Source organism: Loxodonta africana, chromosome X (assembly GCF_030014295.1).
Source record: "Loxodonta africana isolate mLoxAfr1 chromosome X, mLoxAfr1.hap2, whole genome shotgun sequence".
In the NCBI taxonomy this organism is placed as follows: Eukaryota; Metazoa; Chordata; class Mammalia; order Proboscidea; family Elephantidae; genus Loxodonta; species Loxodonta africana.
In genome coordinates this window covers 25,248,566-25,265,640 of record NC_087369.1, presented here as the reverse complement: position 1 = coordinate 25,265,640, position 17,075 = coordinate 25,248,566, and the positions used below count along the sequence as shown (strand labels likewise).

The window sequence follows — 17,075 nt, the reverse complement described above, 5'->3', positions numbered from 1 at the left end:
GTAGGACTAGACAAAAATGCCCTATTTCAAGTAGTATTTTCTTTCTTGCAAACCCCAAGTTCCTTGTACATTTTCTGTTGAGTTTTACTCAATGAGAAATTATCCCCCTTACCTTGCCTTATCTTTTTTTCCTTATGAATGGCCAAGAAAGCCCAATTACCAGTTTTTTAATTGGCCAGCAGAAGTATTTTTGATAAATGGAATATTTTCTTTGGTAAACAAACAACAAACAGCAACTCGAAACCAACCAAATAAATTTCTTTGGTAAAGTGGACATTAATGTCTTGGTTGGAATTAGCTGAAAAACAAAACAAAACAAAAACTTTGCAAGTGTTTTGCTGGGACCATTCCTTCCCTCTTGATAGAAATTCAAAAGGTAAAACTTTATGGAGATGTAATTTTATGGGGATGTGATTCTGATTTACGTCTAAAGTGTCTTCTCCATGGTGGGGCTAAACTAATGCTGTCAGAGCAATAATCAATATTAAGAAATAAATAATAGTGATCTAACAATAAATAATACACGTTGGCATGCAGAGTCCCCCAGTAGAAAAACTCATTCCACAGTCAGAGTTCCATAAGCCTTGATTTCAAGCGCTGTAAAGAGAAGTTGACAAGTTTGAAAATGCCTTTCGTTTAAAAATACAATATCCCCAGGTATACAGAGACTCAATCAAGTTGGAAGACTCCTATCTGTCATAAAACAAAGTTCCACAGTAAGTCATCCTGGTTGACCAAATTGAATGATTAAATTCTCAACGAAATCCATTTAATTGGTGTGTGTGTGTGTGTTGTGTCAGTTTTGTGGAGTCATTTTAAACCCAGGTGCTCCACATGGCCGACACTAAATCAATGGCTGATTTAGAACACACTGTTCAGAAAGATATTTAGCAACATTTGATTTAAGAATAAAACCAATCCCCTCTTCAGTTGTGTTTTACAAATAATAGCCAGGTTGCAGGCCCCTTGGAGAGAGAATTGATCGCAGATCCATTATGCACACTTGCCCTTTTGGGAGGACCGTACTTGTCCTCAGATTAAAGCTCATTATCTTCGAGTTGAGTGCATAACATGTTGGTATGATCGCTTAGTGTGTCTGCAGGGGAGAGTGAACAAGTGTGTAAAGCACTGGCTAGGATGCCCTGCACATGTATTTAGCACTGTGTGCACAACAATACATAAAATGGAGAGCGGGACACAGGTTTGCACTTGGTGTGGTTACATCTGAATCATTTGGGCATTTTTACTGTTTGGAAAGACAACTGCAAACCTAAATCCCAAAGGTTTTTTTTTTTTTTTTTTAATGCCTGCCCTGTGTCCCTTCCTTGGAAATGTAATAGCCATCTTATGAGAAAATCTAAAATTGGCCTGCCGTATCTTAGGTATGCTATGATGGAAACCCTTTAATAGTCTGATCCTGAGTGAGTCGCTTTATTCTCCTAGGTTTCAGTTTCCTTTTCTGCAGAGGGTGGGGAAGTTGCACAGTATATCTGCAAAAGTCCAGAAAGATAAAATGCTTTTGGGAAATGCTTAGCACTATAAATGCCTATATAAGCTACATATCTAAAAGGGAAAAATACTGTGGACATATGCCTCAAATGTGACCAGGTTTTAGTTTCATTTTTATAGATTTAAAGAAATGCAGGGGTCTGGGGCGGCATACACAGCCTCTTCAGAGCAAACCATTTCTGCTGAGATCCATGAACTCTTCCTCTAGAGATGCTGCAGGTCAGCAGTATAAATGTGTAGACTTGTTAATGTACAGAAGGGCCTTGCAATGAAGTAGGAGGGCATCAAAATGGGGAGCAGGAAAGTGAAAGTGCAGCCAGTTTTGCTAGGAATGAAACTTTAAAAAGACACCAGGAAGGTTTGATTGCCATCATCGACGCCTTTGTATTGGCGATTCCTTTTTCCAGTCGTTTCCATCTATCTCCCCTTTAGCCCTTTATCTCCCTGTACTTCCGTGAAGTTTCTGTTTCAGGACTTACACCCAACAAAAGACCTCTTTTCCCCTCTACGGCTCTTAGCAGGCATGTCTCTCAGCAAAGGCAGGCTGGCACTACAAGTTGGAAGCTATGGCAAGTAACGATTTCAGTGTTCATTTTTCCTTCCTCAGCTATGTGTGGGCAGATGTTGTTTCTGGGCATCCATGCAAAAAGCTTGTAGAGCCAAACTACAAACAGCTGTCCCATCTGGCCATCTTCTTCTTTTTCTGTTAAAATGGAGATGCTGTCTCCGGTTTCACGCTAGACACCTGCTTTTCCTCTATTATGCCAGGTATTTAGGTCTAGCTCTCTAGTTTTGGATACTGGAGCCTCCTGCCAAGAGCTGTAACTAATAAAGCAGACCCATCCAGTGACAAGCAACAAGATCTTCCAAAATAGAATCACCCCAACTCTGCAGTGCTGGAGCTGTCATTGGTTTAAAGGTGTATTAACCCAACCATACATTTGTTGAACCTATATTGATGGGGGAATATACATTCTAGACAGCAACACTGCCTCACCCGGGTGAGTTTAGGGGTGACTCAGTTCCAGTCCAGGGGTGATGGCCACTCTGCGTGTCTGCTTCTGAGGTTCTAGCTTTGCTTTTGCTGGTCAGAACTTGCACACACATCTCCTTGGGGTGTTGGGGAGCTAGGTGCAATGGTTAAGATCTCAAACCACTGACCCTGACTGGTTGTTTGAACAATGCTTAAAGCTATTTCTACTTTGACAGCTGACCTTATAATCAGTAGGTTTTGTCACAGTAACAGCAGCATCTGCAGTGTGGATAGAATAGGATCCTGCTTGCTGATATGCTTTCTTCTATTTGATCTTAGTTTAAGAGACTAGAAGTCTCCTAGGGTCTCTGTTTGTGTGTGTTTCTAGATTCTTTCTCATACAACCCATTTTATTTTAAATATTGAAAACATGCCATGTCCATTTCTCCCCCTTGTCTTTTACTCTTTGGGGAATGCCTGTTTCTTGCCTTTGGAAAAAAAAAGAACTTTTAATTCTTTCATTAACGTAATTTCTTTGCGTTTGATAAGACCTAGGGTGAAAATATAACAAGCAGACGCTATCACACTGTTGTAATTTGATCAACCACTCGGGTACTATCAATATCTACCATTTCTACACACTCAATTTCCTCCCGGTTTTCAGGATTTTTCTTCTCTTTCCTTTTTTTCTTAGAGGGTGGCAGGAAAGTCAGTATCACAGGTAAAATGGCAAAGCAGTGAAAGAAGGTGACAAATGCTATTAAAAACAAGCACCTGAACAGTGTACAGGTCAGATTTGAAGGCACAGCTGCGAGAGGAATCAGACCAACTACATAGCAGAGGTAACTCTGTAAAATAGCTACCCCATGCACTTCCAGGGCATTTTTTACCCACTTAGTTCTTGTGAAATCCTTGCCCAGAACAAATGTGGATAACAGTGGAGCACAATTGTCAATTGTGTAGTTAATTCCATAAATTAAGCAAAGCACAGAAATGCAGTCTAGTTCTACTTTCCATAAGGTCATGAAGCCTATAACGCCAAACTCCACGGACACCACTGTTACGGTGATCCAGACATTGATCAGAGAATCTGCCACCAGGAATGCCGAGAAGAAGAGCAGGAATAAAGCACTGATGCAGGAGTTGTGCAGGGGGGCTCCCAGAGAGGAGGCATATCGATCCATGTACACAAAGGATGGATTGAAGACTATGAACTTCACCTTGGAGGTGACAGAAAGTCTCCTCAGAGTCTCCAGGAGATCATAGAGTTCTTCTCTGTTGGTTTCCATGGTCTTGGCCACCAAATACATTCTGGAGGCCACTACATCGACCTCATCATTGTACTTTTTAGAGAAGATGATGTCCTCTTGAAAATGTGAAAACCGGGGGGTTTTCAGGAAGGAATTCCTCAACATGTCTGTGAAATTTTTCTTAGGCAAGCCAGTGGACACATTGAGTTTCCGAAGGTAATTTAAGTAGCTCTCAAACCAGGATATCCGCACAAACCCCTTGGTGTATTCTAGCACATCTTCTTGAACACTAGTGTTCCAGTATTCTATGGACTCATATATGTAAAACCCAATCACTGGACTGTAGTTGCTAAAGTACTTTTGCTGGGCAGTAGTGTACTCAATGGTTTGCGTTGCAGTTGCTACGATGTTACTAAGGTCTGACCCTTTACTGACCTGCAGATAGCCCATTAAGGCAAAGGAAATATAAATAAGGTAAAAGAGAACTACAAAAGGCTTGACATAGGTGTTGGTTATCCAGTCACAGTAATAGCGTTTGAGGAAACATACCAATAGGTGACTCTCGTAAGTGTTCGCTTCCTCAGCGTCAGTTGTGTCTTCGCTGAATCTGGCTGTCAGGAGAAACCTGTACCATGCCGGCTTCTCCTGCAATACCTCAGGCTTTGGAACTTTTCTACAGAAGATACTATGCTGGTAATTGTTTTCTATGTAGCCAGTGAACACCAGGCTGGAACCATAAAACGAGAGTACATAGAGGTAGTTGAAGAAGATTGCGATACAGGAATTGCAGCAGAAAATCCTGGCTGCCTCAATGTTTGTGAAAGGGCTGGCCCCTATGCCAAAGGTGACCAGGTACATGGCAGTGGTGAGAGAAAAGGAGAGCATGGAGTCTGCATAGACTGCTGCAGTTCTCTCTTTAACATGTTGGTCTTCTTTAGTTTTCCTCCAGGAGGATAACATTTCAAAAGTCCCATATAATCCATGACCTGAAGGGGGCAGAAAAAGACCAGAGCAAAAGTTTAATGGCCTAAACTCTTTAAAGGAGGGAACCAACTTGGTCAGGGGAGACTACTAGGTCAGAGAAAAAATAACCAGCCCTAGTGGTGACAGGCTTTCAAATCCCAATGATTTTTCCTGCGGAGAGATAGACCTGTGTTTTGGTGAATCATAAATTTTAACGGATTGTAAAAGGGAAGCTAGGAGAGCTAAGATCTTTATGCTCCCTTCTGGCATAAGAAAGCTGAAGGGATTTGTGCCTATAGGAAGCTGGGTAGACTTGTGCCTATGTCTGTTGTGGAGTGTATATAACGATAGCTTAAGGCTGTTGGTACAGTTTGCAGAGTATTTGTTTCTGTTGGTTGGTGGTAACACTCCAGAGAAGATATCTGGATACTCATCATTTTGCTTGTTATCCCCACATGTCTGGCTAGAGGTCAGCACAGAGGAAGGCAGTGGGCAGAGGGTTCTGAGGTAACATCCTGTCACCTCATTTAAATCTGGCCATGTGGAGGGCTTTAGTGAGAAAGAGGGACTGTATTTAATTTGAGCCTTGACAGGAAACTAAATCACAGCCTCTTTTTTTCTTTCCCAAATATCAGGGCAGGAAGCAATAAATCTAAGAAACAGGGAAGCAAAATAAATGGGAACCAGTTTGAGTGAAGAGAAAAATGGAGGAAAATGCAGAAGGAATAAGATTCATATGAACTCTTCAAGCAAGTGATAAAAATTAGAATTCCAGTTGAAGATTTATGGCTTGCATTTTGTCTTCAGGGATTAGTTTGACCAATTTTGGTTGTTCAGAGATGACATATCAAGTAGGTAGTGACGCTGCTGGCTACTCTGCCCTATTTGGCAATCGCTTCTGAGGGAGAGAGCCAGGTCAGGGACCTCTTAACTGCTTAGTGCCTTTGCCTCTCCTGGAACAGCAGAGGTATCACACGTGCCCATGTTCTGACTCCATTCTATTTCCTGGGCGGGACATAATCTAGAATGACTTCTCCTACCTCTCCCGGAGGGAATCAGACACTCCTCCGCTGTGCCGTCCTGGGTTTCCAGGCCCCTGCAACATTGGAAAGCCCACCAAAGTGACCCATGTAGCTTTCTCTAACCCCTGTCTTGGCACTGGAATCAGCAGATCTAATTTTCTGCTTCTACGCCTTGGCATATTCAGTCCCATTATTGAGCATAATAAAATCTTTACCCTGTGGTACAATAGTCTTGTTTTTAAAAAGGAATTTAAAATCTCCAGCCAAGCATAATGCTGAGCGAAGTGAGTCACTATTATCTTCTGTGTACAATAACTGAGAACATGTCTTCCCTCATGCCCAGTTGGTATTTATATCCTTATTGTGAAGTCATGGCCCCAAACTCAAATGGCCATTTCATAGTAATAATATAGGCCTTTTTCCTCAGAGGGATTTGGCATTTATCTTAATTTACTAGGCATCACTTTACAGCTGCTTTTAGAGGTCAGGTCAAGACTGTCAATTTGATAACTAGCACTATAAAAAAAAAAATTTTTTTTTCCCCTATTAAATTGGAGGCACCTAAACTCCCCAGACATGAAGTAAAAAGTGCACTCATTGACTGGCATCCTGTTGTTAATTATGTTTTAGATAGTTAGCATCTAGTCTCAGGAGGGAAAACAATTTATTAAGCCTTCCACTGTGTTCTTAGGAAGGACCAACTGAGCCTTTGACTGAAAGTAATAGTTTTCTTGAAATGAGGGTAAAAAGAGGATTAATACCTCTGAGGCATCTACATCCTGGGGGAACAATATTGATTACTTCACCTTGGGTCATGTAGAGTACGTTCTGGTGGGTAAAATACACTTCAGGTGTTCATTGAAAATGGCAAATGACTTTTTTTTTTTTACAGTATCTACTTGCCAAAACAAACAAAAAAATACTTTAGTACTGAGTCATTAAATATGGTAAGAAAATAAGGATACATTTAGCAGGATTAGAATTAGTTATATAATAGAATTTATACTAAATTGAAACTGTTCTGATGTCTTTTTTTTGTAATTTGTGCCATGCTTTATGATCTGACCGTGAATATTGTTGGAAAATACAGTAAGAATATATGTCTTACCTTGCTGTTGAATAATTTTAGAAGCTAACTGAGAAAAGGAATTTGGGTTAATGGAGCTATTAGGTGAAAAGAGTGAGGTTCAAGGGTCCAAAATGAAAATAATCAAACTTAAGAAAAGGTCGAGGTTAGGCTACTAGCTTTTATCTCATGAGTTCTGTTGCCACATTTGAAATGACTTGTACTTCTATAGCTTGATCTTTTTTCTTAAATCTTGAGTCTTTTTGCATATGTTAAATCTATATGCTGACGGAAGAGGTTACCCAGTAAAAGATATGCTCTTGGTTCTGGGGGCAGCTCCAGAGAGAATTCTAATTTTATTCTCATGGGTCTTGGAAATAAAGCTTTTTTGGTTCCTCTTGGTACCAGGGTGTTTGGGCAGAATCTCAGAGGCCAGGATACCCGTTGCCGTCAATTCCGACTCATAGAGACCCTGTAGGACAGAGAAGAACTGCCCCATAGGGCTTCCAAGGAGCGGCTGGTGGATTTGAACTGCTGACCTTTTGGCTAACGCATAACCACAGCACCATCAGGGCTCCAGAGGCCAGGTTAGGAGGCTCTAAGAGAGAGTGTGTACTACCTGATCACTTGAGATTTGTTGCTAGTCATCATTGGCCTTGCCTCCAAACCCCTCCCTGCCACCACCATCCCTGATAGACCAGATTCTTGTTTCGCAAGCCACACCTCTCTAGCAGATGTCCATGTCCTAACCCCAAAGGTGGAGCTGTGTAGTGTCCGAGAAGAGCCTGTTGGATTTCAGGAATAACCCGGCCTCCTTCCTAAAGCTCAGTCAGTCAAGGGAGGGACAAATGCCAGCATAGCTGTGGGTGTCTCCCAGGGATTAGTGGCCTGGAGTGCCTGGCTGGCAGTAGACCTGATTCAGAGACGGGTATTTATGCTGAAGAGGTAGATCTTTCACCCTAAAGGAAAGCTGAACTGTGGGGCCCATTTCCAGGCCTGGACTAAGGAGAGAAACATTCCAAGAGCCCAGGACATGAGGAATACCCTGCCCCTTCCCCCACAGCAGGCCTGCTCTGCTCATAATTACAGCTGAATTACCTTTGGTTTTGGCCTTGAGGGTATATTCTATTAAAATGCAAACTCCTTTGGGACAGCGGTCTACTGAAACAGCTTCCCTTAGGTCTGGGAATGGGACAGAGGACAGAGATGGGGAGGAAATGAAGAGGAAACAGCAAGTAGGAGGATGTCACAAAAAATAACTTCCTCACAATTTTTCCTCCAGCCAGCCCTAGCCTTTTTTTTTTCCTTAATAGTATCTTATTGTGTTTAAGGTGAAAGTGTATACAGCAAATTATGTTCCCATTTAACAACTTCTATACTAATTATTCAGTGATATTGGTTACATTTTTCACCATGAGTCATCATTCTCATTCATTCCATTCTGGTTGTACCATTTCCAGTACTTTAGTTTCCCTACCCCCTTACCTTCTCATCTTTGTTTTAGAGTAATTTTTGACCATTTGGTCTCCTCTAGATGATTTTTTTTTTCCATGGCATTATTTTTTATTGCCACTTCAGAAACTGGGCCACTGGGACTCAAGAAAAGGCAGAGAAGGAAGAATTTGGTAGTTTCTATTTCTTCCCTGCATTATCAGCAGGTGTCTCCCTTCGTTCCTTAGCATCACGACATCATCCATCCCTCTCTTAACTTTGGGGCTGGAGTTCAGCAAGCAAGACTCGGGCCAAATCTTAAAGATAGGCAGATGGATACTGCATGTGGGTTGAAGATACTTTTCAAAGGTTTGGCTCTTGTTTCCTCCGTTTTTAAAAAGGTACTTTAAAAGGCAAAAAATATTGCTGTTTGCTTTGCACTCAAATTAAAAAAAATTTTTTTTATTTTAATGAAGTAGAAGCTCTGTAAGGTTCTCTATTAAATCTGGCCGAGGGGCATGTGTCATTGGCATGAAGCATCACTTTGGTAAGGGATGGTTTTCCATCTCCAGTGTCCCAAGCCTGTTCATGAGGATTCTCTGGTAGCAGCACTCATGTGGGGAGCTATCTAAACATGAAGCTCCAAATGGATTGAGACCTTGATGACCAGGGGCCCTATGATGGTAACGGGAGCCATGTCTCATCATCAGAGGGACAGGTCACAACCTGAAACCTGGAAGTAAAAGACTGTATCATAGCGAGGATGCTAGGAACTGACCAAAATCCCAAGCGTTTCCTTTTTCACAGTGTTAAATCTGAGGCCTTGCCAACTTAGAACTGCTAAACAACACATACTGATTATATTAAATTCTGAAGATAAAGAGGCTTTTAAAACATTCAGTTGTCTTTTAAAACCATATTCAAGATGCCTGTTTCTGTTTTTGTTCCTGACATGTCTATATTCTTAGATGTATATGGACACATGCGTATTGGTAGATGTCAAAACAGACACACACGCGTGCATGCACAGGTTCAAATTTTAATTATTCATGAGTGAATGATTTGAAACAATGTGGGCTAAGGATAGTAGAACTCACCCAGAAGGGTTAAATGGATGCTACACCCTGTCCTGTCTATCATAAGGATGACTGTATGCTATGAACAAGTGCTTGTGTCTTCACCAATGTTCAAACACAATTTGTATCAGGTATGTGATTTAAAGGAGTCCTTGTGGCTTTTTTGTGGCACAGAGGTTAAGAGCTAGGGCTGCTAACCAAAAGGACAGCAGTTCAAATCCACCGGCCACTCCTTGGAAACCCTATGGAACAGATCTACTCTGTCCTGTAAGGTCGCTATGAGTTGGAATTGACTTGATAGCAATAGGTTTGGTTTTATGTCATTTAAAAAGGAAACAGAATTTTATTAGCAGTAGACTTTGGGATTATCACCTAGTAAAATCAAATACTAAAGGATTTAGGCTAATAATTTTTCTTTTTCAAAGAATTTTTATATTTTATATACAGTTAGGAAACCCTGGTGGCCTAGTGGTTAAGTACTACGACTGCTAACCAAAAGGTTGGCAGTTCAGATCTACCAGGCGCTCCTTGGAAACTCTGTGGGGCAGTTCTACTCTGTCCTATAGGGTCGCTATGAGTCGGAATCGACTCGACGGCAACGGGTTTATATGCAGTTAAAGGAGCCCTGGTGGCGCAATGTTTAAGAGCTCATGTGCTAACTGAAAGGTCGGCAGTTCAAACCCACCACTGCTTCTTGGGAGAAAAGACTTGGCGACCTGCTCCCAAAAAGATTTCAGCCCAGGAAACCCTCTGGGGCAGTTCTACTCTGTCACATGGGATCACTGTCAGTTGATGTCAACTAAACAGCACACAATAACAACATGTACAGTTAACTTTCAGGCTTTCTAGTCAATGAAGAGAAACAGCAGCACATATGATAAATAACACTAATGGTGGAAAAAACTCAACTCAGGCAGGAACGGTCACAGATAAAATCTCACTCACTCTTTCTGCAAAGCCTTAAGGGTTGTTTATAATCCACCAAGCCAGGACTCCACTAACAAATAATTGAGGGTTAACCTAACTTTACCAAGTGAATTCTGAAAAGTTGTTCATAGAGTGAATCATATTTTAAATTTATTAATTAGTCTTGCTATCAGAGCCAGTCTGGGTGATTATTTATTTATGTCAAGTGAATAATAATAGGTAAATTTATCTACGTTGTAAATCTGGATTTTTGTAACTCAGATTATTCTTAAGGCCAAGATTTCCCAGCCTTCCCTAGTACACACAGCCACAGCCTTTGAGTGCTCCTGACATTTTAATCCTTTTCGTACTAGCCATGGTTTCCTCCTCCTGAGCTCCGAAAAGCGAGGAATGGCTGGGCAATGAGGTGAGATGGCATGGCTTGCAAATGGATGATCTTTCTGTTTCGGTGTGAAAACATTTAATACTACGAAACAATGAAGCCATATAGCATACCTGGGCAGTGCCAGATTTCACATACGGAAATAAAATTACTGCATTCTTCTAGAAAATCCATACAATATAATGTGTGAGCAAAGTCTGCTTAAAACATTTACTTAGGCAGGCTTTACTAAGTAGTTCATGTTTATAAAATGCTTTTCTTTGAATGACACCCACATAAATTTATGATTTTTGTTTTGGGGGAAGAAATTTAAAGTGTATATATGTGTGGATTAAGTAACATCTAGTCTCAGGGAGAAGTTCATTAATTGGGTTACATTTACACTTTGCCAGTTATAAACATTTACTTTATAAACTGAATTGTTTGGTTTATCACAGCCTGTTTTGTCTCACAGTTAAGAGTAAGAGTAACAGTGTACTCTGCTTAAATAAAGACAGATGCTTATATCAGGGGGAATACACACACACGTCTTATTCTTTTTACCAGAGACTTGTCACATTTTGATCATTCTAGTCATGGCATTAGAGTTTAATCTCAGAAATTGTTTTCCTTCATTAGAGAGATGCAAATAAGAGCCCAAGAAATAAAACTTGCTAATAGCTCTTTCTTGTTTAAAGATAAGGTATTTAGATATTGTGTATGAGCACTATATAAAATCACTGTGTACAAATGTGGCCTGTAATATATGCTATAGCTATTGTGTAATATATTTACATATAGATGACATGTAATATATAAATATATGTATATATGGCAATACTATTAACACTTTTTACATACATATTTATGTTTGAATATATAGTGTATATATATACAGCATATATTATACACTAATATATACAGAGAAACATATAGTGTTTATTTATATTCAAACATTCAGACAATTTTTTAAATATATGCTATAAACACATAGTATATGCATATGAAGACATAACATGAGGTTATTACATAATATATTATATGTGATATATAATATATCAAATGTGATATGTTATGCATACAAATTATACACACACACACGAGATGTGAAATTTATTTGACTGATGAGTAAGATAAATGTTAGTGCTGCTATACCGATCAATGTAGAGAAAGGCTAGAATCCCTGTCTTGGATTCCATCTGTCCACGTTTTGGTTCTTGGCTGGTGGAGTAGCCTAGGTGAAATGCAAGGTTTCCTTAACAATGACTCTGACTACTTGGTTTGTGATGCTAGTTCAAATGTAGGTACTAGGCATTTCTCCTCATGGCCTATTTCTGCCAGCTAAGTGTCCTGATGTTGCTTCCTGCTGCCCAGCCTTGACAGATCTCTGCCACTCCCCCATATCTTGAGCAAGGCTATGTAGATAGACCACATGGAGGATACCCAGGAGACTGGGGTCAAAGGGGAGGGAATTCCCTTTGCATTCCTCTGCCTAGCTGATTTCTACCTTCCTGGACCTACACCCCCAGTCCTGTTCTTGTCTTACTTTAAAGTTAAGAATTAAACAATAAAACTTGTTTTGCTCATCTTCCCAGTCGTATTTCTCCACACACAGCCCTCTTGCAATATGATTGGTGAAGCCTAAGAATAAAAGAGTGAGAACTAACTACAAAGCTAGATTACATGATCTTTTTGAAAATTTGTCCCACAATGACCATAACCCATTAAAAAAAAAAGATATTCAGGGAACAAATTTGACAAATATTGTACGGAATGCTCTCATTTTAAATCAGATGTATAAAAAATGTGAACAACAAAACCCCTGTAAAGCAGCTTTTTTTCCAGAAACTGCTGAACCTAGTACTAGTTGATATGTAAGCAGAGTATTCCCACAGCACTCTACAATACTTCTACCCCATCACGCAGACTGCCACATTGTTACAGATGGTGGATTTCTACAGTGATGTATGTATGAGACTGCACCACACGAAATTACCTTTTCTGTACTTCAGAAATGGTTGAATATTGGCAAGTTCCTATAGGCAAGGTCCTATTTTGAACTTTGCCAGTTTTGCTTCAATTTAGAGCAAAAATAATTAAGAGTTCCATTTTTTCAGTTGGAACTACATTTCTTGCACAAGAACTTTTGCCCTTTCATAAATCTCAGCTTCATATACTGCATCATATCCCAAAGTAACAGCAACTGAGTACAAATCTTGAAGAACTGAACCTAATCTTCTGGTTTCTGCTAAATACGGATAATCCTGTTTACCTCCCCTCCCCCCCCCAAAAAAAGCCAAACATCCCCGTTATTATTCTCTTCCTAGCACCTAATCTACATTGTTTCTTCTTTTCATATCTTTGTATCTGAGTGGCCTGATTGGATAATTCAGAAGGAAGAGGGCACCCTGGACATCTCACTTTCTCAAATCCTAAACATTTGAAATAGGGTGTAAAGAATATTGTTCATCTTATCCAAACTCCTGCAGTCTTATATCTTGATAAATGCAAAGTGAGCCTCATGAGGTAGATTACCATGTAGAAACTAATATCCAAACTATCTTTTGACATGACCCCAATTCTCCACTTTTAGCTGCGTAGAACGTACATGAAACAACAAGCCTTCCAGGTTCAGAAGGAAGAAAACCTTCCTTCGGTTCCCTTCTATAGTCTCCAAGATTCCATTCCTTTCCTGATTTGTGTCTAATCAGCAAAGCCATGGAAATATTAAGCCTGTAAGGAGAGCTTGTAGATACAAAGCTTATGCCAATGTCTTAACTTACACCCAATTGGAGGACAATGATGTAAATCCTTATTTTTTAAAGGAAATTCCATAAGAGATTAAAATGATGAGTGTCGTATGTTTACAAATGACAATTCAACTCACTGTCTGATATCCATACAGTTTGGAAGGAAGGGATTTTTTTATGCATGATAAGGGGTATGGACCAAATAAACTCCTCCAAATTCTAGTAACTGAAAAATGTCAATGAGTATTTATAACACTGTAGACTTTTTAGGATTTCAGCTCCAAGTAAACTGATCTGACTCATGTGGACTGAAGTTTTGGCAGAAGCGGGATTGTCTAATATGCACGACACTGATTAAAAACATTTTAAATCATGATGTATCTATGCTTACATCATTGCCAAAATGATTAATCTGTGTAGGATATATTTTTATTGCCAGAGATGTCATGTAGCATCTTGGCTAGAAACACACAGTCACAACCCATTATAGTGAACTCTTAGAGTTTATCTAAATTCTTTCCTATTCTGGAATTTTGTCAGGTTAATACTGCTTGACATACATGGTCTTAAAATTTTCCGTTCTAAATCTACTGCCATTTTGGCATTTGACTGGATCTGGCCTTACGTGACCCGGTATCACACTGAGAACGTTCAGTTTGTTCAATTTTAAATCTGTAGTGTTTATCACATTATAGACTATTGTTAGCCAAGGAAACGGCTGCATTCAAGACATTTTCTAAGATATGTTTCCTTCTAAATGAGGCTATATACATTTTTATTTTACTTGATATTTTATTTTTATAACAGTACATCAGGAAGTTTTGCTTAAATCTGCTTAGCTTAAGCATAGTCATCTTATGTTTTTAAAAAAACTGGACACGCAGTTTATTGACTTGTAGAGAAAAACCCTTAGCACTGCATTTCTTCTTGGTCATTTGAAATGTATTGGCATTTTAGGACTGGTCATCAAAAATCTAGAATTAAACATTGGCCCTGGATGCAACTTTTACAAACATGCTTTTGCTTATATTTCATTTTAAAATCAGACTCTAAGAAACAAATAGTTTATCTGATAAATACAGAAGGACAACCGTCCTAAATCCAGGCACTGTTAGCTTTATAAGCATATTATTAAACACCATTACATCATGCAACGTATTTATCCCAAATGGGCCTTAGCTACTAAAATGTGTAGCTTCCTTTCATTTTGTGACTAAATAATTTGAGTTCTCTTTGGGCTGAAAATGTACAGAAAGGTTGCACACTGATTGTCAGCAGGGAAAACTACCATCAAATCAATGCATGTAACATTCCCTACAAATTGCAAACAAGGGAGTACTGGGCACCTGCAGTGCTTGGTCTCTATCACTGCAAATGCCAGATTTTTCTGAATTGAACTCTGACGTAAAGTTCAGTGACACTCCGTCTCCACAGAGTTGTGGCACTACTAATTCTGGCTTTATTTTTTAGACACTCTCCAGCTTATATCTCGCCATTCCACCATCTCTTACATCTTCTCCTGACCCAATATTATCTGGCACACTTTTGTGTGTTGCTTTTTACATCTAAAAATTAAAAAATGTGTAACTTCTTAAAAAATTATTTTTGTACTTTCAAAGAAGTTTATATTAGTTTAAATATTGTACTTTTATTTTACTTAATAAAATTAATTTTAGGAAGTTTATATATTGTAATTTTATTTTGATGGAGTTAATTTTAAGTAGTTTTCAATACCATAATTTCATTTGGCTGAATGTAGTTAATTTTAAGAAGTTTGGAATATTGCTATTTTATTTTACTTAAAAATTAATCTTAAGAAACTTTAAATATTATAATTTTATTTTGCTGTTGTTCTGTACCATCAAGTCGATTCTGACTCATAGCGACCCTATAGTTTTCTACTCTGTCCTATAGGGTCACTATGAGTCGGAATTGACTCAAAAGCATACAACAACAATCTTTACTGGAGCAGACTGCCAAGTCTTCTCTCCCGCGGAGCCACTGGGTGGGTTCAAACCGCCAGTCTTTTGGTTAGCAGCCACGTTATTTATCTGTTACACCACCAGGGCTCCTTAATTGTATTTTACTTAAAATTAATTTTTAAAATGTTTTAAAATATTGTAACATACTTTGAGCTCACTGGTAAACATCCTGGAGTGTCATAAAACCAGCACTGACCTTTCGTTTTCTAGCTCCAACAGCTGTTTTTTCCCGTCACTTTAGGAAACTACTATCTCCCTTCAGTTTCCCATCCTTTTCTTATTCCTTTTTACCCTCCCCCCCAAAAGAAAACACTGTATTTTAAAAATGAAAAGCTAAAAAAAAAAAAAAGAAAGAAAAACAAAATCCCCAAAGCAATTATGTGACTAATCATGAGCAAAACATCTTAATTTAAACTTTGACTTAAGCCTTGGTGAAAGCCACTAATTCCCAGTCAACTCACTCTTCAAGGAACCGGCCCGTAGTCCGCAATGGACCCGCGTTGTCTTGGGTTATTTTAGAGGCAAGTTATGCCGCCTTCTTAACATACTGACTGCAGAAGGAAGTGTAGCAGCCTTCTTCTCTGTTTTGTTCAGTGGTGATTAAACGTATCTGGTAGATCCTCAGGGTGCTCCATCTCCCCACAGTGCCCCACTTTTCACAAAAGCTACTATTGTACGTTTATTTACTAGATTTAACTTCTTGCCAGCAGCACAGCACCGAGGGGAGAATGTAATCCTGCAGCCTTGCAGCCCCAACAGCCCTGCTTATCATTTAGCCATAACACAGCTGAGGTTTCCAGAGTAAATTCTTTTCTTTTCTACTACTCCAAAACAGGGCACAAGGCATACTAATGAACTCAACCATAGTTATTTCTCAGTCAACTACAAATGCTACTTCATTTGTCATTTTAGTATCTGATGCCAAATGACATTTTAATTTTGCTAACAAAAATGATGATAAGTTGCCACAGAAAAGGGGGAAACTAACTGCTTTAATCCCTGGCCCATTGGAACCCTGCCACTATCAGGCTTGCTGCACATGCCATCTTCCTTACCAGATGGACAGAGCAACCAGTATTATGTTATGACCACTGTGGCTTTGTTTTGACCATTACCTCTATCAGGGAATTCCTGCAGCCCCCAAGAGTGAATATACTCTCAACCAGGGCTTCGAACCAAGTGAATGGATCTTGTTAAAAATGTAGATTGATTCAGAATATAGGGGGTGGAAATGCAAATTCTCAGCATTGTGTCTTACTTGTAGCTTTCAAAGTTCTCATACATTTATCTCCTTTTGTGTGATGTTCACTTGCACCCTATCCTTAAAAAAAAGTGGGGAAAATGAGGGTAGCACTTTCAGTGCCAACCCATATGCCTTCCTACTCGCCATCCCTGAGCATACTGAAGACTTCTTACTACAAACACCTGTTGGTCTGAGGGCTTTCTCTGGCCAGAGGACTGTGCTAAGTCTTCCCTGGAACGTGCTGGGGAGCTAACAGCCCTGGGGAGCAGCCCTCAATGAGTTGTACACAAGGTTTCTACATAAACACCTCAGCTTCCTCACCCCTCAAGGGGGTGGGTGCCTCTCTGAGGTGTGTTCTACACTGTCCTCCAAAGGTCCCCAGTGGGATTGAGCCACAGGTACCCACAGCAGTAACCTGCTCAGTAACAACCTGGATTGTCTTCCTTTCCCGTCTCACTTTTTCATTCCCATACTGGTGCTTCCTAGGTTCACCTCCCAAATAAGTTACTTATATCCAAATCC

The 17,075-nt window shown here is 39.6% G+C and overlaps 1 protein-coding gene across 1 annotated transcript in view; it reads right to left on the bottom strand.

The window, feature by feature from the left end:
* Window positions 1–2,396: 2,396 nt before the first annotated feature.
* The window catches only part of PTCHD1 (patched domain containing 1), a 62,864-nt gene continuing 48,185 nt past the window's right edge, over window positions 2,397–17,075 (bottom strand). Inside the window, exon 3 of the mRNA XM_064277844.1 lies at window positions 2,397–4,718. Within this exon, the coding sequence (XP_064133914.1) occupies window positions 3,064–4,718 (1,655 nt within the window). The 3' untranslated portion in view covers window positions 2,397–3,063. The remainder of the gene's footprint in view (window positions 4,719–17,075) is intronic.